This window comes from Phytophthora sojae, assembly GCF_000149755.1.
Source record: "Phytophthora sojae unplaced genomic scaffold PHYSOscaffold_1, whole genome shotgun sequence".
In the NCBI taxonomy this organism is placed as follows: domain Eukaryota; phylum Oomycota; class Peronosporomycetes; order Peronosporales; family Peronosporaceae; genus Phytophthora; species Phytophthora sojae.
The window spans coordinates 10399626-10424075 of record NW_009258115.1 but is presented as its reverse complement, the minus strand read 5'-3'; the positions used below and the strand labels follow the sequence as shown (position 1 = coordinate 10424075).

General features: G+C 51.6%; 10 protein-coding genes across 10 annotated transcripts; 3 read left to right on the top strand and 7 right to left on the bottom strand.

The window, feature by feature from the left end:
* Positions 1-177: 177 nt before the first annotated feature.
* PHYSODRAFT_537870 (ubiquitin-1-specific protease) lies at positions 178-1004 on the bottom strand. The gene has a single exon (XM_009518715.1). It carries the CDS (start codon positions 933-935, stop codon positions 204-206), a length of 732 nt encoding a protein of 243 aa, XP_009517010.1. The 5' UTR covers positions 936-1004; the 3' UTR covers positions 178-203.
* A 725-nt stretch (positions 1005-1729) lies between these two features.
* Positions 1730-3229, top strand: PHYSODRAFT_309941 (hypothetical protein; the record flags this gene model as incomplete). The annotated part of the gene is made up of 4 exons (XM_009518714.1): positions 1730-2322; positions 2394-2588; positions 2668-2857; positions 2930-3229. 4 exons carry the CDS (start codon positions 1730-1732, stop codon positions 3227-3229), a joined length of 1278 nt encoding a protein of 425 aa, XP_009517009.1.
* A 162-nt stretch (positions 3230-3391) lies between these two features.
* Positions 3392-3775, bottom strand: PHYSODRAFT_284504 (hypothetical protein; the record flags this gene model as incomplete). The annotated part of the gene is made up of 1 exon (XM_009518713.1): positions 3392-3775. One exon carries the CDS (start codon positions 3773-3775, stop codon positions 3392-3394), a length of 384 nt encoding a protein of 127 aa, XP_009517008.1.
* Positions 3776-4908: 1133 nt separating this feature from the next.
* Positions 4909-5229, top strand: PHYSODRAFT_413662 (hypothetical protein; the record flags this gene model as incomplete). Its single annotated transcript, XM_009518712.1, has 1 exon — positions 4909-5229. A coding segment is annotated over one exon (321 nt), but the record flags the coding sequence as incomplete, so codon positions are not given.
* Positions 5230-5921: 692 nt separating this feature from the next.
* Positions 5922-6744, top strand: PHYSODRAFT_309939 (hypothetical protein; the record flags this gene model as incomplete). The annotated part of the gene is made up of 2 exons (XM_009518711.1): positions 5922-6383; positions 6580-6744. 2 exons carry the CDS (start codon positions 5922-5924, stop codon positions 6742-6744), a joined length of 627 nt encoding a protein of 208 aa, XP_009517006.1.
* Positions 6745-6981: 237 nt separating this feature from the next.
* On the bottom strand, positions 6982-7522 carry PHYSODRAFT_294744 (hypothetical protein; the record flags this gene model as incomplete). Its single annotated transcript, XM_009518710.1, has 2 exons — positions 6982-7317; positions 7466-7522. 2 exons carry the CDS (start codon positions 7520-7522, stop codon positions 6982-6984), a joined length of 393 nt encoding a protein of 130 aa, XP_009517005.1.
* Positions 7523-10055: 2533 nt separating this feature from the next.
* PHYSODRAFT_418173 (hypothetical protein) lies at positions 10056-12182 on the bottom strand (the record flags this gene model as incomplete). Its single annotated transcript, XM_009518709.1, has 3 exons — positions 10056-10335; positions 10847-11078; positions 11996-12182. Coding segments are annotated over 3 exons (699 nt in total), but the record flags the coding sequence as incomplete, so codon positions are not given.
* Positions 12183-13361: 1179 nt separating this feature from the next.
* Positions 13362-13637, bottom strand: PHYSODRAFT_416387 (hypothetical protein; the record flags this gene model as incomplete). Its single annotated transcript, XM_009518708.1, has 1 exon — positions 13362-13637. A coding segment is annotated over one exon (276 nt), but the record flags the coding sequence as incomplete, so codon positions are not given.
* A 312-nt stretch (positions 13638-13949) lies between these two features.
* PHYSODRAFT_448567 (hypothetical protein) lies at positions 13950-14492 on the bottom strand (the record flags this gene model as incomplete). The annotated part of the gene is made up of 2 exons (XM_009518707.1): positions 13950-14231; positions 14331-14492. Coding segments are annotated over 2 exons (444 nt in total), but the record flags the coding sequence as incomplete, so codon positions are not given.
* Positions 14493-15426: 934 nt separating this feature from the next.
* Positions 15427-15645, bottom strand: PHYSODRAFT_418378 (hypothetical protein; the record flags this gene model as incomplete). The annotated part of the gene is made up of 1 exon (XM_009518706.1): positions 15427-15645. A coding segment is annotated over one exon (219 nt), but the record flags the coding sequence as incomplete, so codon positions are not given.
* Positions 15646-24450: the final 8805 nt, after the last annotated feature.

Sequence of the window (24450 nt, the reverse complement as noted above, 5' to 3'; positions counted from 1 at the left end):
TACACGTCGTTTCACTATAAAGTATCAAAGACTAATATTTAGTCTCAGAGGTAAGTTGAACCGAGCGGCGAAAAACGACCACACTGTTCATTCGTCTGTTGCCAGCCACAAGTTGTGGGCACAACGGCAGTGGGGCCGGAACTCCATTCTCAACATGCAACTCTCCGCGTACAACATAAATACCCACCGGCAGTGCCGCGCGCTCATCCGTCAAGGTCGTCTCCAAGAGAGTGCAGTTGAAGCTGCAACTGCTTGCGGAAGGCCGTGATGGCCTTCTGGTCGATCTGCGCGTTGATCTCCTCCCCAGTGTGTCCGCGTCCGCACTTGTCCGCGTACAGCAAGCAGGCCACCCCGCAGTCGAACCCGCTCACCTGCTGCTTGTTGGTGATGGCGCTCACCGCGCGCTGCATCCAGCCCTTGTGCTGCGGGTAGCACACGTCCAGCCACTCGACCACTGCGCGCGGCACGGACCGGTACGAGATCCCGGAGCGCGACGCGAGTCTCCCCATCGGCTCGAACAGCTGCAGCTCCGGCGTCGGGCCAAGCTGCACCCGGAACAAGTTCCAGTGGATGCGGTCGACGTTCACAATGAACACCAGGGGCGTGTCACTGTCGTAGCTCACCGCGCGCCCCAAGACGTCCTTCACTTGGTAGTCCCTCTTGCACCGGCACCGGCGACGCCACGGCGATCGGTCAGTGGCCTTCATGGCCGCCTCTAGGTGGAAGTGGTAAAAGGCGGTGGACAGGAAATGCACCGCCGGGTACAGGCTCGCGAACTTCCAGAGCATCAGGTCGATGAGCGCGCCCGTGAGCCAATTGGACTCGCCCACGCGGTCCTCGGGGCCGAACGCTGCCTGCAACAGGCGAAAGCGACGTCTCTTGGCCTCCTCCACGTCCTCCTCGCCTCCCACCAGCCGCCGCTTCTTGGAAGCCATCGCACCTCGAGGTGTGCGCAGTGGGGCGCGTTCTCGACGGCGTTGGCGCTGCACGGACAGCTCAACGGGCGGAAAGTCGTCCGCGGAATCCGAAGCGCCGTCGACTTCCATTGGCATTGACAGCACTGCGCCTCCCACCGCAAATTGTGCGGGTTGTTGATGGGTGGAGGAGGTGGAGCTGGGAAGAGCGCGAGCAGCGCGCACGTGGGAGCGGAGACGCATCTATCGATCTTCTCGAGCGACGGCGGAGGATGGAGAAGGACCAGATGAGATTTTTTTTAGGGAAAAGGTGGGTGGTGTGACATACACAACTCGGAGTTAGTGAGGGCTGCCACTGTCTCACATCTTTTTAGCCAATAAAGTGACGTTGAGCGGCAGAGGCATCATCATAACCTGGATATAAAACCAAGGCGTATATTCAAGTAGACAGGGTACTACGTTACAGATCATTCAATATGAAAAATCCCAGTCTTGAAACAGGGTCCAATGTAATATCGGTGTATACATACTAATATCACTGTTACAGAGGCTCCGCCATCATCCTGTATATCAGCTACGCGAGGCAAATCAACCTACGGTACCGTGGTCCAGCGGTCGCCTCATTCCGATACAGTCGTCGCCATTGCCAGGACGTTCGTGACCCCACGCTTCGCCGGCCTCTATCTCCGCCCACACAGGTCACCTGAAGCCCGTTCAACGCTCACCTTGTAGCCCAGCGTCTTGCGTACCCAACGCACTCTTCATCCCATCCAACCGGTGCAGCCCCAAGCTTCCAGCTCGCCAAACGCCGAAATATGTCCCAAGCTGACTTCGAACCCGCCGCCGCCGTCGAAGCCTCGCAGATCCACGCGCTCAAGCAGCGCGTGCGGCACCGCAGCACGGGAGACGGCAAGTCCACGTACTTCGGCAAGTACGTGTCGCAGGAGGGCTCGGAGAAGCTGCTGACGTACGAGTATCACGGCGCCGACAACTCGCTGGTCTACAAGCACGTGCTGACGCCCATGAACAACTTCCTGGTGGAGCTGCTGCCGCTGTGGCTAGCACCCAATCTCATTACTCTCATCGGCCTCATCCTGGTGGGCGGCTCGCACACGCTCTTCGTGTTCCTGTGCCCGCTGCTGGAGGGCGACGCCCCCTGGTGGGCCATGGTGGCCGCGGCCGTGGCGCTCTTCAGCTACCAGACGCTGGACAACTTGGACGGCAAGCAGGCGAGACGCACCAAGTCCTCGTCGCCCTTGGGCTTGCTGTTCGACCACGGGTGCGATGCGCTGAACGTGTCGGTGGGGACCATGACCATGGCCAGTATTCTGCAGATGGGCACGACGTGGAGGACGCTTGGGTTCGTGCTGAGTGCACACTTTGTCTTCATCTTTGCTACGTGGGAAGAGTGAGTCGGATTGGGTTGAGTTTGGATGGCGTTGAAGGAGGTTGGACTGACAGTGTGGTGTATTGTTGCAGGTACTACTCCGGGTCGCTGGAGCTCCCGATCATTAACGGGCCGACGGAGGGCATTCTGATCGGCATTGCGCTGAAGCTGTTCACGGCGGCGGTTGGTGTCGACTTCTGGAACCGGGAGATGGTCGAAGGGGTGCAGAACAACTCGCTCTTTGTCATCGTGACGATGATCAGCTCGTGCTTCACGCTTATGGTCAAGTACGTTATCGCGTTCCTTCTGATTGTGTTGTTGATTGTGGAGCCCTTGATTAATTAACTTTGTTGCTTGTTCTTACAGTGTGCGGAATGCGCTCCACGCTGTACGCCTGAACCAAGACTCGGTTCTTGTGGCTTTTACGCGTCTCCTTCCGTTCGTCATACTGAACACGCTGGCTGGACTTTGGGCCCTCTACTCGCCCTCGGACATTTTCTCCACACACCCGCGGATGTTCCTGTGGATGCTTGGACTGCTGAACAGCAAGCTGGTGGTACGTCTACTCTTGGTGGCTGATTGTTGCATTTTATAATGAGCTGATGAGGCTGCTGCTTGTTGTGTTTAGCTCCACTTAATGCTGGCTCACTTGTGTGGTGAGGAGTACCATCCCTTCCGTAAGACGCTGGTGCCGATCTTCTACGTGGCTGGTCACTGTGCCTTCTGCATGCTGGAAGGCATCTACGACGCTATTAACGAAGAGCTCATCGTGCGCGAGTTCTTCTTCCTCTCCCTCGCAGCGTACGTGCACATCGTCATCACCGTCGTGTGGGAGGTCAAGAACGTGTTGGGCGTCTCGGTGTTTACGATTCCGCACAACCCCAAGCCCAAGTCGATTCGCACCAAGCCAGCAGCAAAATCTTCGTAGGAGGCAAGTAGTGTTGCTGCAAAAATTCCGGCTTGGCAGTGGAGCACACAGTTGGATGCATCGGAAAATGAACAAGTTGATGAATTTTACGCCTCCACTCTACAGATCAATCGTTCGTCATGAGTGCCAATAAGTGGTACGACGGTTTGACTGATAAGTCGACTACGCATATTTGCCCACAAGTCTGTTCAGCCGGAATCTCATATATCCATCTGCCAAGGCAGGGTGGTGTTGCTTGACCCATTGTGGTGACTTGTTCATAACAACGAGCCACAAGTTGTACAGGAAGAGCCTTGCAGCCTTGTTGGGACGTTTCACCACTGCTGCAGGGAGTTTTCCCGTTACGGAGGACACCTTCTCCAACGAGGGCACTTCGACGGTGATACCTCGTTCCTCCTTGTCTTCTGCCGTCCGTAGCGAGCGCTTGGTATAGCTGGAAATCGTCGTGACATCAGCTCCCTCGTAGGTTTCCGAAGCCGCCGATGTCGTGCGTGAATTCGTCAAGACGAGCAGAGCAGCGAGCAGGACGACCAAACAGAAGCGCATCTGCAAAGAAGTTTTTGTTGTTGTTCTTGAGTGATGGCGAGCGAATTGGAGACTGAGCGTGGGAACTCTGGCTATTCACGGCTCCCAAGAGGCCATGTTAGCCTGTAAACTTGGTCCAATGTCACGAAAAATATCTTCAAGGTGGTGTGAGCAGGAGCGTGTCCTTTACAGTACACTACTGTAACACTGTAGTACAGTGTAGCACCAATCCTTACTCAGCTGCGCGAAGCAGTGCTTAGTAAGTAGAGCTGTCGCGAAAGTAACCCTTAACTTTTCTAACAACTTGTGTTTATAACGTGAGGGTGTGCACACGGCACTTCGAGATGGAAGCTGAAGAGCTTCGTCGTGCAAGCCCCGCCACGAGCGCGTTTCGTGCTCCACCAGATAGCCGGGAGCTTCAAGAGCCCACAACGGAGACCGACGCCACCCAAGTGCATGGTCCACAGTCTCCGAGACATGGCCAAGAGCTAGCTCCGGGTCAAGATGGCTTCGCCCAAGACGCCAATACACAGACACCTCCTGCTACCCCTGCTGTAAGTGCAGGGTGCTCTGTGCAGAGCTCGAGACGCACTTCGGCTCGTGTTCGGAAGCAAAAGCGAGCAAGCCCTTCCAGCACGCACCAATCGAGTGTCCGCCAGCACAAGCAACAGCGATCAGCACGTTCAAGTACAAGACGAACTTCCAGCCAGAAACGCCGCCCTACTGAGCCGACCGAGCCGCCAAGCGACCGAGACCCACGTTCGGATCTTGCAGCGCTTCACAGAGAAGTCCCCGATCCTGGCACTCGTCTAAGCACTGCTCCACCACGATTGTTCACAACAAGACGCCAGCGTCGGCACGAACTGTGGCAATTCGTTCGACTAGCTACTCATCCTGATCATTGGTACTTGGCAGACGCCGAGCTCGAAAACAAGCACGCCGCCTTTGCTTTTTGCACCCGTTGCAAAATGACAATAGCGTTTAAAACGTCTCAACACAAGGTTGCGCAGCACATGGAGCGGTACCATCTTCGTGAGCTAAACGAGTTCATCCGTGGCGAAAATGAGCAACCAGTCCAACGCAATCTCGATGAAGAACTCACGGAAGCGGCTACGCTTCGAGAGATCAGTCCGGATGAGCAGAAGTATCTGAATATGCTACTCGCGCGGTGGGTTGCAGCGCACTTTCGCCCGCTGATTATTGTCGAAGATGAAGGCTTCCTCGAGTTCATTGCGTTTATCACTGAAAAGTTGTGTGGTGTTCGCGTGGCAATTCCCAAGCGTGCTCAATTGCGTGGGTGTATCATCTCGGTGGCCGACCAAATGAGGATTTTCGTGTGCGCCGGCATCGAGCAGTCGTGCGAATATTTTTCAATTACGTGCGATATTTGGACTTCGAGGAACCCGCGAAGTTACATTGCATTTACTATCCACTATTTGACCGAGTCATTTGAGGTGCGAAACTGGACGCTGGAAGTACGCGAGCTGCCTGGGAAACATGATGCTGCAGCGATTTGGTTGGCGTTGGAGGAGATAATGGAGGTGTGGAGGCTTCGTAAAGAGTATTGTACTCGATTTGTCCATGATTTGGGGTCTAACATGGTAGCTGCTGGTGACAGTTTTGGCGTCGAGCACGCCCCGTGTTTGGCGCATGAGCTTCACTTAGTACTATCGGGCGCCTTGTCCAAGAAGAAGAAGAAGAAGAAAGAGTCGCCGCAGAATTCAAGACCAGCGTGGAAGTCGGTAGTTGCGCAAGAGCCAGGTGCGCTAGAGAATGAGAACGAAGAAGATGACAACCTGAATGAAGATGAACGAGCGGACATGGAGATTCTTCGTGAAAATGCTATCGATGAGTTGGATGCATTTCTGGCCGAAACACTTTTGAGCCTGGAGAAAACGGAGCTAGAGTCTATGCGCGAGGTTGTGCAAGCGTTTCGGACTCTGTCGGTGTACTTCCGAAAGTCACCAAAAGCGTACAACCGTCTAGCTGAAATCAGAAGAAACACCTCCGCGTTAAACCGGGCGATGTCATAAATCTGGTCGTCGACTGCCCGACGCGTTGGAATTCCTGCTGGACAATGCTTGAACGGTGCATTCGACTGGAGCCAGCGCTTGATAAATTTTTCGAGCATTTGTTCACTTACGAGGGGCGAGTGGAATTTGATGGAATGCACAAAAAGCTATCGAAGCCAACACACAAGCAGTGGTTGGCTATCCGATGCCTTTGTGTATTGTTGGGCCCATTTGAGTCGGTGTCAAGACCCCTGGACGGACAGTTGTATCCGACACTTCCTGTGGTCCTGCCCGCTCTTGATGCGCTGGAAGGCGTCCTTCGCAACCGAGAACTATTTAACAACATTCTAAGTGCTGCTGGTAGGGAAGCCTATGTCGACGAAGTCCGGGTCTTAATGCTAGAATGTCAAGCGGCAATGCGACGGTTGTTCACGGAGCGCTTTGATGCCCTCAAAACCTCAAAGCTCGTCTGGATTGCATTTTTGGACCCACGAATGGCAATGTCAATGAGCCACTTGACAGACGAAAACCGAGCAAAAGCTCACGCGGATTTTCTCGATGCTGCGGTTGAGCTGGCCGAGCTGCAATCACCACCACCGCAGAGCTCTATTTCGGCTGTATCACCAGATCCTGACAAGATGGACTTCTTTACTCAATTCGTGTTGAAAGCTTCTCCTGATGACTCGAGTCAAACACCTCTAAGGAAGGCCTGCGCTCAAGAGATTGAAAGCTACTTGGCTGCGGCCCGCGCGCTTAGTAAGGCAGGCAAGTGGCGTGGTGGGCAGGAAATCGAAGCAACTATCCTAATCTCAGTCGCCTGGCAAGGAAGTGGTTAGGACCAGTGTCCCTTCCGAAAGAGCATTTTCCACCAGTGGCAACATCATCACTGCCAAAAGGAGATCGTTGACGCCGGAGCTGGTGCGGGACCTAGTGTTTATCGCTGAAAATTCTAAACGAGCGAAGCGTGGGGGTGCCTAGCAGCGATAACACTCGTGGACGATGCACGGCTAGTGATGAAAGTACACCTCTGGGTCGGGCGGAGGCGCTAGTACATTCAAAAACGAGTCGATCCTAATACATGTCACCTTATGCGTACACGTTTGTCAGTGTATTAGTGGTGACAATCTATATTGCTCAGCGACATGAAGCACGCGCTCGGCTAATGATGGCGAGCGGCAACACCATCGCCAGCAAGCAGAGGGAGAAGAGTGTCGATTATAATAGCCCAGACGCCGCCAAGGCAGCCGCCTTATCTGCTGTCGAGCCCAAGCTGCTCGGTCCGTCTCCTCGTTGCTTGGGACGAACTTGCTGAGAGGGACCGACCCGCTGCCGCTGCCCGAGGTGGAGGCGCTGCTGGAGTGCGGGCATGATATCCGAGCCGACCGCAACATCCTTGATCTTGTTGCCCGTCTTGTCTCCGGCATTGTCTCCGACAATGTCCGGGAGCAGGTTGGCGAAGGCGACGGTCTGGTTGCCCACGGTCGTCTTGCACTGGAAGGCCGAATCGGCCTGCCTGTTGATCTGGTTAATGCAGTTGACGCTGTCGCGTGACTGCAAACCAATCAGCCTGCGCTGCAGGGCGAAGCGAGCTCAATGACGCCGACGTCCGTGGCAGCAGCGCAGCTGTCTTGGCCTAGCCACGCAGTTCGACAGCAAGCTGCGCTGAATACAGCCCATGTTCCACGGCTCCGTAGCGTACACAGCCGTGATGGCGGCACCAACGATGGGGGAGGGAGCTCGAACGTGAGGTTTGCATGCTGGAGGACGAAGCTGGAAGTCGAGAAATTCCACTGGCAGCTCGCCGCCGAGTCAGTTATACATGTGGCGCTGCAAGTGGCGGCGCAGAGCGCGAATCTACGAGGAAGGTGACGAGTGTGACCATGAACATCCACCCAGGACACTGCGAGGCGCTTGATTGGACTATACGTTTATATAGGGTTTTGTATTGGATGATGAACAAGGGTCCACATAAACAAAGTAGAGGCTGGTAAGGAGGGGGTAAGTTAAGCAAGTAGAGGTTAGAAAGTTAAGGGCAGGTTAAGCTAACTACAACAGCTCTATTAGTAAGCACCGACAAGCTCATCTCTTCGAAGGAGACGGATGCGAGCAAACAATGTTTACTGTATGTACCCTTACTTCCGACATCGGATTTTCTATCAGATTTAAAGGGGGATTGTATTGCTTGGGTTTAAGCTGTATTTTGGCTCATAGAGGTCTAGCTCAGATGCATTGAGAGGCAAGACTATATGTATGGATAGCGCCAGCAGTGCGAAACGAGTTTAGCGCACATCGTACCGCAGATTACCTCGCTCCAGCGCATTGGCGTTAGCTGGTCTTTGTAGGCCTTCTCCAAAAGCTCCTTCCGTGGGCGGCTGCAGGCTCAGCGCGCCGAACACGACTCAGCTCCAGCCCCAGTAGCATGGGCTAAGATATAGCGCAGGCACTTCGCGCTTGAGCGCTTTGTTTCGCTGTACGAGGCACTGTCGGCGCAGGTGCTGGACGCGTCCACAGGGACTTACGTTTCCTGGGTGGCGTCGGGCAGCTTTCTCCTATCCGCGGCGGCGCTGCTCTTCGCCTTCGTCCCGCGAGAGGTCTACCAGGAGCTGGCGGGGTGCAGCAGCGCAGAATTCTTCTTGCGTCATCGCCGTGTCTTCATCATGCTTCTTCACACTTGCCCCCGCTGCTCCTCACTGCTACCTGCCAAAATGTGAAATGAATGGTTTTGGCGCGAAAACCTCGTAACGATATAATATATTTGCTAGGTCTTCTGCAACCTTATAAATATAAACACATTAAATCTCAAAAGTAATAAGGAGTATTAGGTGTCGGAAGAGGGTACCTACAGTACGGTGAAAACAAAACAGGATGGGGGTGTCATCAAAACAAGGCTTTAGCAAAAAAAGCTCTATTGGGTGCCTTCCAAAAGAGTAAATAGTAGAAGCACACAAAAAGTCTGAAAAACACACAGCCTTAGGGGTAGGTCCACCATATTAGAAGGCGGTAGTGAGCGGTTGCGAGGAGCGTAGCCGTAGCAAACCCGCGCGGGGTGCCCGCGGAGCAGGGCCGCGCGGTATTTGCGGAGGCGGGCCCAGCGACGAGCATTCCAGCGAGCGGACCCATTGCCGCAACTCGGAGTTAGTTATAAGGCCATACTGCGACGTTCCCTTCAAGTACTTTAGTAGTCGCTGAGCAGCTCTCCAGTGACTTTTACTGTAGCAAGACAAATACTTACTTAGTTCCCTCACATCATTAGCTATGTCAGGTCTACTACCTCTTACTAGGTACATTAGGGACCCTAATGTAATGTATTACGTTTTCGCGTTGCCACACTATGCTGTCGCTAGGCTCAGCTTTGCTAGTCGACGGCATAAGGTGGTGTCCGCATACGTCGGGTCCTTCTTCGCCGGCAGTACGGCGACAATTGCCCTCTCGAGGGCTTTCCATTTAGGTTTCTCTTGTGCAAGCAGCCGAAGTTGGTCCAGGTCACGGCGGGTCTCGAGGCGATAGGCGTATCCGCTCGAGATTCGAGCACAGTCGGTAGTGTCGTGCGTGGGCGTCCACGCCAGGTTCCCTTGGACGACGAGTCGAAGTAGGCGGCCATCTGGGTGTACGCTGGGATCTCGGGCTGGCGCAGGATGTGGCCGAACAGACGCCATCGTGCTGCTGTGATTCTGTGGCGGAGCGGGCGCTCCTGACAGATTTCGTAGAGCGTGGCGTTAGAGATTCGCTGAGGGTAACGAATGTTTAGTACGCTACGTAGTTGTCAGCGGTGGAAGCTTTCGAGCCCGCTCAGCTCGGACGGGTCAGTGCCCACGTTTCGTTGTTGTACAGCAGAACAGGAAGCACATATCAGTTATACAGCCGGACTCTGGTGGCGTCACTGACGTACTGGGGCCGGATCCATATTGTCCAGAGCCGACGTAGCGCGCCTGCTGCGAGTATTTTGCGTCGTGTCAGATCTTCTGAGTCGCCGAGTAGACTGCCAAGCTTCTGTGTGCCTCTTCTGTCGCCCGAGCGTGTCGGGAGTAGCCCGACGAGCCTGTACATCGCTGAATCATGGTTAGTTCTGTCTTGGTTGCATTCATCTCGAGGTACCAGCGTGCGAACACTGCTGGTGCTTCGGCTTGGATGCGCTGGACCAGCTCGGTATCGCGGCAGACAAAGTCTGCATCATCAGCATAGACGATCATTTGGTCGAGTAGGGTCCGATTCACTCCGAGGTGGGATGCGAGGTCGCGTAACGCAGCTTCCAGGTAGATGACGAACAGGACCGGTGAAAGCGCATCGCCCTGCGGCGTTCCGATGTTGCTATCGAAGCTGTGTTGTGCCTTGGACCCGGAGCGCAGAGAGAGCTTGGTGTCGGCGAGCAAAACCTTGATCAATCGGACCTCGTCGTTGTGTAAGAATGTCTGGAGTACTTCTACAAGCTTGACGCGGTCGATTGTGTCGAACGCGCGCGAGAGGTCGATGCCGAGGACATGTATGGTTTCACGATAGCGTTGCACGCGGGCACAGAGCCATTTGTGCGCCCACACGGCGTCAGCAGTGCTTCTGTGTTTGCGGAATCCGCTTTGATTGGGGGACAGGAATGTGTCCACCGTAGCGGATATCCGTGCGAGTACGACGAGAGATAAGGCCTTGCGAATGCTGGTTAACAGCACGATGGGGCGGAGACTGGAACATACACCTCGGGGCTTGTTGGGCTTGGGCAGGCACACGAGTGTTCCTTCACCGAGTGCCTTGCTCGAAGCTGCAGTTGACGAGGTCTGCGAAGAGAGGCGCGAGGACTGAAGCCCCGTACTTAAGAAGTTCTGCTGGGAGCTCATCTGGCCCAGCGGCGCGTCGGTTGTTGAGGCGCCGAAAGGCTGCTTCGACTTCTGTTGCTGTAACAGAACGGGTTAGAGATCACGGTTCACGATCCGGAACAGGATGTGGCCGCCCTGGGTCATAAAACAACGTTCGGAAGTGATCTGTGATCACCTTGTTAGTAGTTTGTTGCCGCAGGATATACTTACCTTCTTGGTCGTGGAGTAACAGCGGTTGGAGTCAATGGGGGCTAATGTCTCGAACTGCTGCATACATTCGTGCCGAGTCGCTCAGATTTTCGATGCGTGTAATCCGCTCGTCCAGTTTGCGAGATGCGATGGCTCGGCATCGCGCTCGGAGTTGATGGAGGATCTTGTTGCGGGCGGCTCGGATCTCGATCGTGTTAGCGGCGCAGCCGTTGTAGATTCGAAGCTGATGCGCCCGCTGGGCCTCAGAGAGCAGCTGAAGTTCATCGTCGTGATGTCGTACGTGGCGGTGGTTAGGACCTGCGAATCCTATAGTCCCCTCGGCTGCTTCTCGGATTCGATCGAGCGTGTCTGTCCAGCGCTGGAGAACGGTGCTGCCTTGTGCTGTTGGCTGTGAAAGCGCTGCCTGAAGCGCGTTCGTGTAGTCGTCTCGTGCTGTGTCGTCGTAGATGAGATGATCTCGTGCTAACTTGAGTGCTGGATCTGGCTTGACCGCGCTGTAGCGAAGACGGGCGTTCAGGATGAAGTCGGCGGTGACGAGCTTGTGGTCCGACGCCGTCAACGTTCCACCCCACGATCGTGCGTCCATGCAGAGCCGTCGGCAGTTCTGAGGGCATAGGATATAGTCGATTTGGTTGTAAATACAGTGATTCGTCCGGCGCTGACTCCATGTTGTTTTGTGGCGGGCTCGCTTTTGAAAACCTGTGTTAGTGGCAAAGAGAAGGTGAGTAGAACAGAAGTCAGCTAGTGCGTGGCCGTTTCGGTTGCGTATGCCTCGTGCATGTGGTCCCATGAATGCCTCTCCGTTGATCTGTTGTCCGAGCTTGGCGTTGAAGTCGCCGGTCACGAACGCGATGTTGCGCCTTGGTAGTTGGTCAAGTGTGTCGCTGAGATCAGCGTAGAATCGATCTACTTCGGCGAGAGGCCGACCGCTGTGGGGAGCATACGCCGTGACGATGGTCACGGGGCCTGCGTGGGGGAGTAAGAGCTGAACGACGCCGATTCGATCGCAGTGTAGTGTAAGTAGGGGCGGACGCGGGGGGAGATGGCAAAGCCGATCCCGTGGCGCTCCTGTACGGCTGGTAGTGTGAGTAGCGTGTAGTCTCCGATACGTTTCTTGTCGAGGGTGCAGATGCGTGTTTCTTGGATGCCGAGAACGTCGATGCGGTAGCGCCGGAGGTCCTGGGGGAGCGTGTCCTGCTGCTTGCGGGTCGAACCTAACGACTGGACATTAAACGAACCTATCCTAAAACGGTTAGTTTGATGCGCGCGGCGAGGAGAGCGCGATAAGAGGGTGGGAGGTGTAGTTGTCGCTAGTGCTGCCGGCTCAGGGGCGAAGGAAAGACCCGCTAGGGACGTACAGATGCCCGAGAGCACCTGCCGGAAGCGCGTAGCTAGCATCATGCTGGCCACGCATTCCGGGGGAGGGCGTCACCCCAACCCCAACCAAAAAGGGACCCTACTAATCCTATATAACCGAACGGCTGAGCCGCGATCTGCTTTGGCGTAAGAGTCTCTTACTTCTGTAGTATAATACTCTTTGCGTGTGGTCTTGGCTCAGTATTACAATTTCGCATATTATACTTGAGTAGCAAGTCATGTATATACTTGTGCTGCGAGATCCGCAAGGTCTTAGCTTCTAAATCTCTTTTGATTTCCATTTTCAGAAGATAATGTAGCTCTCCTAAATCTTTCATTGTGAACTTCTCTGATAGTTTGTTCTTTAGCTCTTGGATCGAGCTCAGATGTGAACCCGCAATAGTCAAGTCATCCACATACACGCAAACAATAAGTCTGTGGTCGACTCCATCAACCTCCCACTTTTTGTGGTACAAGCAGTACTCTTTCTTGCACCGCAAAAATCCTAAAGACTTTAGAAACTCATTTAGAACGCCATACCAAATTCTAGGCGCCTGCTTTAGACCGTACAAACTTTTGCGTAATTTGCAGGCCGATCCGTGGCGGAACCCAAGTGGCTGTCTCATGTAGATGCTCTCATTCAACAGGCCATTTAGAAAGGCCGCTGGTACATCCGTCTGATGTAAGTGCAGGCCAAGCGACGTAGCCAGCGCTAGCAGTAGACCATAGGACTCGAAACGAGCAACAGGGGAAAAAACCTCTTTATAATCAATTCCGTAAATTTCGGTGTTGCCCTGAACGACCAGGCGTGCCTTAAACCTATCTACGGTACCGTCCGCATTGTACTTACCATCAAATAGCCAATGGCAGCCTAATGCTCTTCTGCCAGGCGGAAGTGGCACGAGCTTCCTTTCAAGATTTAGGAATTGGAATATGACACATTTTAGCAGTCACAGATTTAGCACAAGTCGACTTTTGCGACCTTAGCCGCTTAGAGCGGCGCGGTCTCTGACTAGTATCCTGTTTGTCATCTCCCACTTCTTGGAATTTCGGTTCAGACGTGACCGATTCTGAACTTACAACTTCAACTTCAGGTTCGCTCTCCTGTCTAGATCTCTTTCCTAAATCAGAAGTTATCTTAGTCTCGCTTTTGCTTTCCACGATCTTTTCGGTTGGGAAAGACTGATTGATCATTGCTTCCGTAACTACTGGGCTAAACTTCGCATCTCTTGCAGTGATGTACTTGTTTCCTTTGACATCAAGCAGGCGATATCCTTTATAATTGGGAGATATACCCAATAACTTGCACTCTATTGCTCGACCACCTAATTTAGGATCTTTTCTTTTGGTTTTTCGAATGTGTGCAAAACACGTGGATCCCCAGATCTGTAACGCTAAACCGTTACATTTCCTTTTATGGAGCATTTCATAAGGCGTTTTCATTCCGAGTCTAGCCATTGGCAAGCGGTTTGTAACTTCGACCATGTAAAGTAAGGCCTCAGGCCACAATTTTGCTGCCATGCTAGTGCCTCTAAGTAGACATCTAACACCACCCATCATGGTTTGGTGTGCTCTCTCTGCGCTCCCATTCTCTTCTTGTGATTCAACATTTGAATGTTGAAACATAAGTCCTAATTTTGTGCAGAGTTTGCAAACTTCCTTATTTACAAATTTTGTACCTCCATCTGTTCTTATTTTCTTTACTTTGTATGGAAATTGAACAGAGAGTTGCTTTAGAAGATCTCTGATTTTCCCTGACACTTCTTTTAGGGATTTCAACGGAAAATACCATTTGTACCCAGTTGCATCATCTGCCACCGCAAGTGCAGATCGGTAGCCGAATGATCCGTACAGACGATTCACTCTAAGGCGTCCTGTAGTGTCCATATGGAGCGTGTGTAGCGGCTCCGTCGGCTTATCTCCCACCATGTTTCTATACGACATGCGTCGGTCCTTCATTTCCGGGCATGTTTTACAGTAGAATGGTATTTCTTTGAGTCTAGAATAACTCAGATTTAGATATTTTCCTGTTTTCAGATTGCTAATTATTTTCAGCAGTCTGTCTTTGCCTACATGACCGAGTCTCAAATGCCACTCCTTTATTAGGCGTTCGTATTTTAGTGTCTGTGCAGACAGTATCATTTTCTTTCTATGCTTAGTACTTGGCAAGTAGTAAACCTCACCAATTGCGACTGCTGCAAATAGCAATTTGCCTTCTGTACCAAAGAAAAATAGGAAGTCACCTGTCTTTGATTGCAAGTGTCTATATCCTTGTTTGGCTAGATAGTATGCGCTCAGCAAATTACTATCGCATTGCTTATCAAAGGCTACATCACTTAACTTTATTTCACTCATATTGTGATCAGAATTTAGAACACTAATTTGTATTTAACCAATTAGTGAACTCTCAGATGTAGATCCGTTGCCCGATGTGAACTGGAGTCCGTGGCTTGGGCGAAGACTGCTGAACCACCCTTTGTCTGGTGTTACAGCATGTCCAACCCCTGTATCCACAACCCACAGGTCATCTGTTAGTGTAAGCCTCTGTAACTTGCTTAGATATGATGCATACTTTCTTCTTACCTCCCGCTCGATCTTTTCGAGATCAGCCGACGATTGACCTTCTCCATCACTCATGGGCACGTTGCCCTCCTCGTCGCACGCCAGACTGCGGACGTCTTCCGCGTAGTCAATGTCCTCTTCGAGCGGCGTCTGGCTCTGCTCGTTCACGCGCTTCTCGCCCTCCTTGACGACCGCCTTCATCGTGTTGATGACTGACTGCTTGGCCTTGCGGGCCTTCTTGTTGGCCCCGGGAGCCGTCTTCACATCCGTCTGAAACAGTTGCTCCCCTTCTCTGTTGGTGTCCCTGTCCCGAGTCATCACCGGACAATCAGCCTTGTAGTGCCCCGTCTCGAAACAATAAAAGCACTAGTTTTCAGCCCTAGGTGCGTGCTTCCGGTTCTGTGCTGGCTTAGCGCGAACATTGTTGATCGGGATGCCCTTCTCCATGTTGCCCGAGATCTCTTTCTTCGACTTCTCTCTGAAGATGCGACGCAGCGCACTCTCGACTTTCTCGACCGTGAACTCGCCCTTCTTCATCGAGATCGACGATGCCCAAAACTCGCTCGGGGGTTGGGACAAGACCTCGACACAGAGCCATGACTCACTGACCATGTCCTCTATTGGGTCTTTCGATTAATTTCATTTCGGGTCTTTTTGAGTTGCCCAAAAAGAGTGCGCAGGTCGCGCCACTGACTTTAGCCAGTTTTGACCAAGCCCGGGTCAGCTCAATTAGCCCGACTGCGTCTCCTTGACCGTAGTCCTTCTCCAACGCCTTAATCACCTCGCATGGCTCCATCTGAGAGACCAGGTCTGGCAGCGTCGAGAGGAAGAAGTTCGGGAGCACTTGGTTCAGGAGGTTCTGCAGGTCGCCCTTTGCCCTTTCCCAATTCATCACCGCCCATTGCATGGCCATTGTCTCCTTCTCAGACAATTCACCCTGCTCGGGACCGGTGGTGGTTGCTCTTGGCTTCCCCGCAGCCAGCGATGGCATCTGAAGGCAAGAACGCGAGCGGCCTCGAGTCCTTCAAGGGCAAGGGGTACGCGATGTGGAAGGACAAGCTGCTCACCCACATCAACACCCAGGACCGGCTCTACAAGCGCAAAAAGCTTGAGAAATGGCTGCCAGAACTGCGCGTGCAAATTGCGGACTTCCGTGTACTTGAAATGTTGTGTATTGAATTGTTCTTTGCCGTCAGTTTTGGAAGTACGATGGCGACAAAGCCATCTCCCTACCCGGCTTTATGTATCTTGAGCTTTGCTGCCGTCTTTCCTACATGGTTGGCCCTCGTAGCTGCAGTGCTTGTCTCGAAGAGGGAAGTATCACAGTAACGTACTGTAATACGAACGATGTGATAGCGGATGCACTTACTAAGTCGCTCAGTCAGAACCAGTTTGAAAAGCTCCGAGAAATGATGGGAGTTAAGGATTTGAGTGTCTCAAATTAACAATAAGACTCTAAATAGTATCAATATCAGGAACAAGATGATACAGAGCAAAATGTGACCAACAGTGTCAATAAAAGTTATTTTAGTCCAAAAATAAGTCAAAAAGCTACAGATAGACTATCACAAACGGAGATACAAATTGAGAACAGAGACACAAATTAAAGCCAAATTTACGGAGTGAGAGCAAAATTAAAGATCGAAAGGCATAATTAAGGCCTAAAACCCATGCTAATTGCCGCACCTAGCCCTATTTTAAGGATAGTGAACCGTTCGGGCTATCAACCCCGTACTCCGAGTGCTCTACACTCGATTTAAGCTAAGTTTTATGCTAAGTGACTCCCTAATCTGTGCCATCGAAAAGTACTTTGGTCATAAGCCGGGTGGTCGCGAGTAGCAGGTAGATCTGACTTTCCCCCCGACATTGTCCCCAGTTGGACGGTTGGCAGCCTGTCGGCGCAAAAAGCCGGGAGCAGTGTGCTCTCTGTGGCCTAGGCCAGCTCTTGCGGTCGTCAGGAGATGTCGGGTGGCTTACGGCCCCCTCCCGAAGGATTTGCAGCGAAACCAGCACTTGATCGGTAGGCAAGCAGATGAGGGAGTGAGAGCCAAAAGCAAAAGGCGGAGAAGAATATGAGAAGGGGCTTCCGTAATATATAAGATAAAGTATGAACATCATGTTGGGCAGTTCTCAGTTAAGTTGGGTACCAGCGCTGCCATGAATACACTATTTTAGGTCACCTGGATTTTAAATTTGGGCATGAGACAAGAAAGAATCTGAGAACGAAATTGAAGTCGTTGAAGTCAAGGAAAGATCTTGAGTACATCGCTGTCATCTTTAGTGGGAGTGTTGCGCCACAATATATAGGCATCTGTATACAGTATATTGAATTTAAGTATAAAGGTAAAGAGGCAATCTTATTGGCTACTATGGAACCAAGCACTGCAGCTGCGAGGGCCAACCATGTAGGAAATACGACAGCACAGCTCAAGATACATAAAGCCGGGTGATGTTCATGAGGGAGATGGCATTGTCGCCATCGTACTTCCAAAACTGACGGCAAGGAAACAATTCAATACACAACAAAACGCTTCGGTAATTTAAAATAAATTACGGATAAAACTGACCAAACGGTTTTATAGGGGTTTTGGAAGGCGCTCATTGGTGCTTTATCAAAACTGCACAGTGTCTCAACAAAATACGTAAGTGGGCTTAACCAAAACGATTTGCGGTACACACATATTAGTCCGATTAATTTGCGCACTAGCGCACAGCAAAACCCCTTGGTCGGATTAATATGCGCACTAGTGTACAATAACAAGACCCCTTAGTCGGAGAAAATAGCTAACGTGCTGGCCACTGATTTTTAGAGTCAGCGCTGTCTTCTGATCAGCTCAGCTCTCTTGTGCAAGCACCACTTCAATGCCTAGCTGCTTATAGCGCAGCATAAAGCAAGCGAAAGCTTTAACAAGCACCGCGCTTTTGCTGCCCCGCAGCCTACGTCATGCGCACTGGGGACTGCCAAGTCTGCCCGGGCGACCGCAAAATGATAGAACGGCGTCTTCATTGCACAAGCCCGTCCCGTGCCAAGAATGAAGAAGGACATGAAGGGAAGATGTGTGGCGTGGAATGGAAAGTCTGGGAGTGCACATCTGGGCAAATATGGAATGTGTACTCTAATGGTATGAAACATTTACGTGGAGAAGCGACGTGTACCGGCAAGCACCGTACCCAATAACAATTGCAGTCTAGGAATTTGTAACCTGAATGGACTCGTTTGGTATGCATCCGTGCAAATTTGGGAGTAGACTTCGACGTGCTCCTGACGCCCCCCCCCCCTCCTTTAGGTCTCCTTCGCGCTAGCAGATTGCGGACTGCGTAAAGCGCCTACCTAAGAAAAAATTGACGCGCAATACTTAAGTACAAGACCGACTGTCAAGATGCTTGCCAATGAATACCCATACTTCTCTGTCCCACGAAAGCATGATGATTTCGAAACTGCGTGCCCGGGCGGGCGCACCCAGGGGGAGATCACAGTTCGTTAGGCACTGCTTTGATGTATTTTTGTTTTGCTTTGTTGAATTGTATTGTATTGTACTTAAAAACGATCGTTTGGGATATGATCTTACGATATTCGCGCAGGTTCAAATGTTTATATCATACCTGACCATTTTGACCCAACGTAATTCATCGACAAATTTAGGGTTTCATACAAATAGTAAATTAAACTGCGGAGTGAAAGAACATATACCCTGTGTGGTACAGCCACACCTCTATAAATGACACCCAATTCGCTCGGTCTAATACGCTGTTTCAGTTAAAGAATTGATCAGATAAAGAAATAGCTACACTTCTAATGACTACATTTTCATATTTTAGGTGCACAATACAATGGCTTTCTTTACCTGGTTCCCCTCCAGCATTTCGTACTCTCGTTTTGTTTCGTCTTCACACAAATAGAACTCAACCAATAACGGTAGGCGCGGTATTGTCTGTTCCTACTCCTTCTTCTCATTGGTATTAGCAGAATCGCATCCCCTCAGGTTGTACGTGAGTTTCAATACGGTGAGGTTATAGGAATATTTGTTGTCCCGATATCCTGTCACCATGTCTGCAGTTTTATCTTTTGCTTGGTATCTACTGCATAGCCCCCATAGTTGTCTCGACATCATAATATTTTAGTTTTTCGTTAAAAATATATGTACGCTGCACTAATTGTAAAATACTGTGGCTAGCTAGGGTACATGCATGTTGATCAAAATTGCTAGGCTGCACATAATTACGAGACCGATGAGCGATTTATACTCCGATTATAATTGATACATCCCCGATTTATTAGTCTTCAAATCCGCATTGAGCGATGTTTAACCGGCTAATTCAGCAGGACAAACTAAGCGGTTTTCACAATATTACTACGGCGTCCATTTAGAGGGTTGAGGCGCCAACAACGGCGACCATTTAGAGAATAAAGTGGTTTTGGTCAGTTATAGAACACCTATAGTGAAATCCATATAATCCTGTTTGCAGTCGAGGAATCCTAACCAGAGAGGGAACACATAGTCAGTTAGAGGGGTTCATTTAGGGAGGTACCACTGTATTTGGGGTCAAAGTCACCTTAATGAGGCTTCAGGAATGGACCGATCCTTCTCAACTGGATGCTTTAACATTGAATAGGACCCATCACATCATATTCGCAGACGAAGGAATTTATCACGAAGAATTGCAGGACTTTGGAAAGTCGACCATCATCAGCCAAGGAAATTCCTAGAAGGAATGTTGGCACTTGAGAAGCATGATCATGAGGTTGCACAGGCAGGGACTGCACGTGAGGCACCCCACGCGGGCGTGCTGGGCATCACCTCCAAGGCCTCCATGTAGCCGAAGGCCTCGTTGTGGTCTAGACATTGTCTACCTGCATGGGGCGGATTCGAAAACGGGCTCGGCAAAGATGCTGGACGTGCTGGACGTAGCAGCCAGATGCACTTGAGTACCACCTTCTGCTTCACGCGACCCGCGTCACCGGCATGCTGCAAGCTCAGGTAAGGTGAACAAGGGATGGGTGGCTCTACACTTCACCCGATTGCATCTCGTAGTTCACAATACTGCACTCGCCTAACTGGCAGAACTGCACCAGCAATATCTACGACCGCACCTGCTGCCACTGTAACCCACATCTTCCGTTAGTCAACAGCAGTATACAGTTCAATTAATAAAGCAGAGTGTGCATTATAATATACTTCAGCAAAGTAGTGCATGTAGTGGCCATAAGAGCTCGGTCGCGGTCGGGTCGGGAGGATGACACTATTTGATAAATCTAGACAAATGATGTAGACATTTGCTAAATGATGGCACTATCTAACAATTCCATTATACTATCTAAAAGACAAATATATTTGTCGCTTTTCCTGCTACTGTTCTGCGCACTGTCGCGATACCTGTCTACTTACCTGATTGAAGCTCTGCGGGTGTCATGAGTCCTCGAAAATAAGCCCGCCCCGTCGAGAATTTGGGTTTAACGATCCGAATTGAATGGTATTCAAGTACTGCGTACCAGGGAGCAAGTGCGTTTCGTGGACAGCATGACCAGACGCTCCCCGCGCTGCATCCAGCCCGCGGTTTTCATGTTAGACCTTGTCGTGCATCACCATACAACTTCTTTATTGCTATCAGTATTGTGAGTTCTACTCTAATTTTCCGAGCGTGGCGGATTGAATCGACTGTGGCAAACCGCCGGCGAATCGCCAAAGCACTTGGGTTGACTATGGTCGCCCGGCTATGCCCCCTTGACTCCCTGTTAAGTACGGATTGGGATTGACATACGGGCACAGAACCATATGTTTGTTGGCCCGCGATTCGGCAAATGACTTGATGTTTGTATTGGTCGGTTGGACAGGGGCCCCAAAACCGACCCGATTCGGCAAATTTGGCCGGAATTCACAATACTTGCTAGAAATAGCGCTACCATTCTTCTCATGTTACGGATATCCACGTCCGTCACATACATCCTCGTGCTAACGTCAAGAAGCGATATGTTAGATTTTGGTGAGGTACATTACAGTCATTTAGGTAGCCTAACAACTAAGCCAATGCCCGTCTGTCAGAAGCCTACATATCCTCTGTCAGCTTGCAAACTACTTTGTGATGTGCTAGCACATGCAACCTCCGTAGAGTTGCCTAGCAGAAAGCAAGTACACCCACCCGTTTTAAACTTCTAGGGAGGTCCGAACCCTACACAGCCTCGACGAGCAATTTTGCACAAGCCATCATACCTTAGTGGGAATCAGTAAATTTGTCAACAGTGGTAAACATACTTGGGTTCACTATGTACTGTCACGACAAGAAGGCAATTCATTTCTTGCATACCAAATCACATACTAGGCCTTCCGCTCTCGATTTAGTCCAATGCATCGCCGCTCTGGCGCTCGCCGCCGCCGCCGCTCGGCTCAGCGACATCTCGACACCTGCATGCACATAAGTTAGTATTAGCAAGACCACCACACGCAGCGCTAGCGACCCCAATGCACGTCGTTGCAGGCATGAACGTTGAAACACACTCATCGATGCTTCTTTGCGCGCGTTAGCCCTATTGAGGTAAATTCACGAATAGTGGACTATGGGTTGAAGTCGGAAAGGGGAGTTGTCCTGTTCGAGGCAAACAAGACAGCTCATCCCCCTTAGCCGACCTTTCAGAATAAAAATTGGCAGGTAGATTGGGGCGTGGGGGATTACACCGGGGTCGGTGGCAAGCTATTAAGCAGGCGTGCGCGAAAAAAACAACGCACCAAACGTGTCGATAAAACTGGCGGCGCGCCCCTTTTAATCGAGCCCGCGACGGCGATTGGCTCTACTAGTGGTATTGCAAACAGCGGTGTAGCTGGCAATGCGGACGAATGCCTGTCCAATTTGGGAGATGCGGCAGCTCGATGTTATTCGAATGTTCTTCCTACGATTAACGGCTTGATGGTGCATCCCAATCCATCCGAATTTGACTTCAGGTCGGAATGTATCCTACCACTTCTGCACTCTATGGGATACCTTCGTCGACGGCGGAGAGTGCGCACGCCTTACCTGCAACATACTGCGCGTACCCGACTCCGCTGTATATCCCGAGTTCAACTTAAACGATTTCTGCAAGGCTAGACCATACTTCTTACGAATTTGGTGGGGGCTACTAGGATCCTATTCTGTTCCAGTCATACGTAACCGGCACTACGGAGGCAAATAGCTGCCTTACCCAGGGTTACCCTGTGATGCAGACATTATCAGCACGACTCGACACTACCACAGCAAGCACGTTGTACCCAAGTACTCAGAGGGCCAAGTCAAGTTGGGAGAGTTTGTACTCGGTACCCACAGCCGAGTTCAGGAAGTGCCCAGCCGAGCTCAGGCGAGCTCAGGGATACCCAGCCGAGCTCAGAGGCACCCGGACGGGTTATCCGGTGCATCGGAGTTCGAAGCGCCGCTAGCAGAGCAAGAAGTCGGCCAAGATCTAAAACCGCCCATTTCACTTGGTATTTGTATCGAATCTTAAGAACAATGAAGGATTCCCTTCAGGACGCCCGACAGAGATAACAACCAACAGAGCAGAATTTTCTAGGCCTACAACACGTGTACATGTGATGAGCTTCCATCAGATTTTGAATCTGAACCCATCCATCAGACCCCCAAGCCCTATGTTGTCCAGACCCAGAGTCCAAGGGCCTGATAAGACGAGTGGGCTAAGTGTGTGGGTTGACGTTTGTATATTCAAGAAACTGGGGCAATTCGGGCTACACAAGTGCGGACAAGGGCCTTCCAAGTAAGGAGCAATCTTCGTCTTAAGTTACCTGGACACGTTCGAGTTCGGAGGCAGCTGGTGTGGCCGACGCAAGTCCGGAGCGTAGCCTTAGCAAGAACCAAGACAAGGGGTTGCAGGAGGGAGGAACAAACGTCTCACAGGATCTGGGATTTAGATTTTAGCTCTGATTCTAGGTTGTCTTATCTGAGATTAAGGTCTAGCCTAGCGGCTACTTCCGTGATTTGGAACCCACATCGCCACATACACGTTCCGGTAAGTCCCTGCACGGGGCCGGATTATGTCTGCTGCCGGTACCCGAGAGGCATAGTTTGTAGGGTACTCGGCTGGCAGCGCCAAGAGATAAGGTCGACCCGGGTTGGGCGTGTGTCTCGCCAAGCGCGAAGGAAAGTCTCGCCACTGCTGCGAGCCGGTGTTCCCGTACGTCCCGGGCACTGATTGCTGAGTCGGGTTGCCTTTGCTCTCGGCGACCTGTAAAAAGCGCTCTGTGCGCCGTCGTCCACCCTTTGGTGGAGGGCACAGGGTTGTGTGAACGGAGACCGTCGAACTCGGCGGTTCTCCGGAGGAGTGATCTTGGTTGGCAGGTCTCGGCGCGAGGCAAGACCCCCGCTGTGTCGGTTGGGCCGAACTGCTCGGGGACAACCCGGCGCAGGCCAACAAGACCGACATGCTCGGCTATTGTTGTGTTTGTAGTCAAGTTACCCCAACTGACGTTTTTATGTGTACTGCTATACCACAACCCAATCGCGCACCAACAATATTTCCGCCAATACTGACCAATTCCACCGGGGCTCCAACAATACTGTCTGTCAGCTTCGTCCGAAAACGCCAGACGCCAGACTGGCTTATCGGCCTTAATCTATGACGGCAATCCAGACCACTAAACACAGTTTAAACGCATCCTATAGCACGGGCCGGAAGAACGCGATCAAAAAGCTCAAGTCAAGTCCCCATGGGACAGCGGCCGACGGCCGCCCAACACGAGGTGCAGGGCCCCTGCCCTGTATCTACCGACCTCGTGGGTGGCGAGTACGAACCACCTGACCTCGCTTGAGGTCGCGCTTTGCACTAATTTTCAGACTCTCCCACACTCTGGTCCAGAGAGCCCCCTGCCTAGTGACGCTTATTGGCACAGGTGAGGTCCCGGTCTTTAGGTGTCGTTAGCGATCGTACTAACTAAGTGACACCAATGGAACCTCAATTCAAAAACAAAAAAAAACTGTTCAGTTTAGTGTGCGCACGCGCACACAATAACTCGATCTGGTCCGATTATTGCATGGAGAGCAGCATCGGTCAATCTTCAATTCCGGGTGAGTATTAACCAATCATCGATCCCGGTTCAAGAAGCAACGATCCCGGCTCAGTAAACAACGAACACGGTTCAGCAACCCAGTGTCACGGTTCACCCGAGCGGTCCTGTCCCGTTTGGAGCGTTGCTATACACTCAGTGTTTTCTCCCGTCGGACCCCCCCCTCGGCCGATCCGTATGTTTGCGTCTTCATGGGTGCTAAAATCACCATACCGAAGCAGTCGGAGATAGTTCAAGACTGGAAGAATAAAATGTGGACAGCTGCTCAAGCTATCAAGGAGACCTGGAGGCGAAAATCAACCCGTTTGGACTGAAAGAAGTAGTTGAACATGCCCGGGCCTCCACCTGATGCCGGAAAGCGATACCGAGGGGAGGGTGGAAGGGCGCAAGTACGAGTTTGCCTCGCACGAGGAGGAGTTACTCAGATGATTCTTGGATGATTCGCTGCGTGAGAATGGTGCCGTTTCCGTACCCGAGATGACCGCATTCTCATTCTAGATTCCCCGATATTGTAATCCTGGAATCCGGCGCCCAGCAGACCCGCATAGTGCGCTTCTTGGACCGTTACGACCCGAACAAGAAAAAAAAAGTCACAAGACTCAGACCCTCTCCGGCTGTACCCACCGCTTGAACCAGCAGCCTCAGCGACCACGCCATGAACGAAACGACAGCAACTAACAGCTTTGTGAAAGTGAAGAAAATAAGGC

Excerpts from the sequence above, each read along its gene's own strand:
- PHYSODRAFT_537870 (XM_009518715.1), bottom strand. The coding sequence starts at position 935 with ATGGCTTCCAAGAAGCGGCGGCTGGTGGGAGGCGAGGAGGACGTGGAG.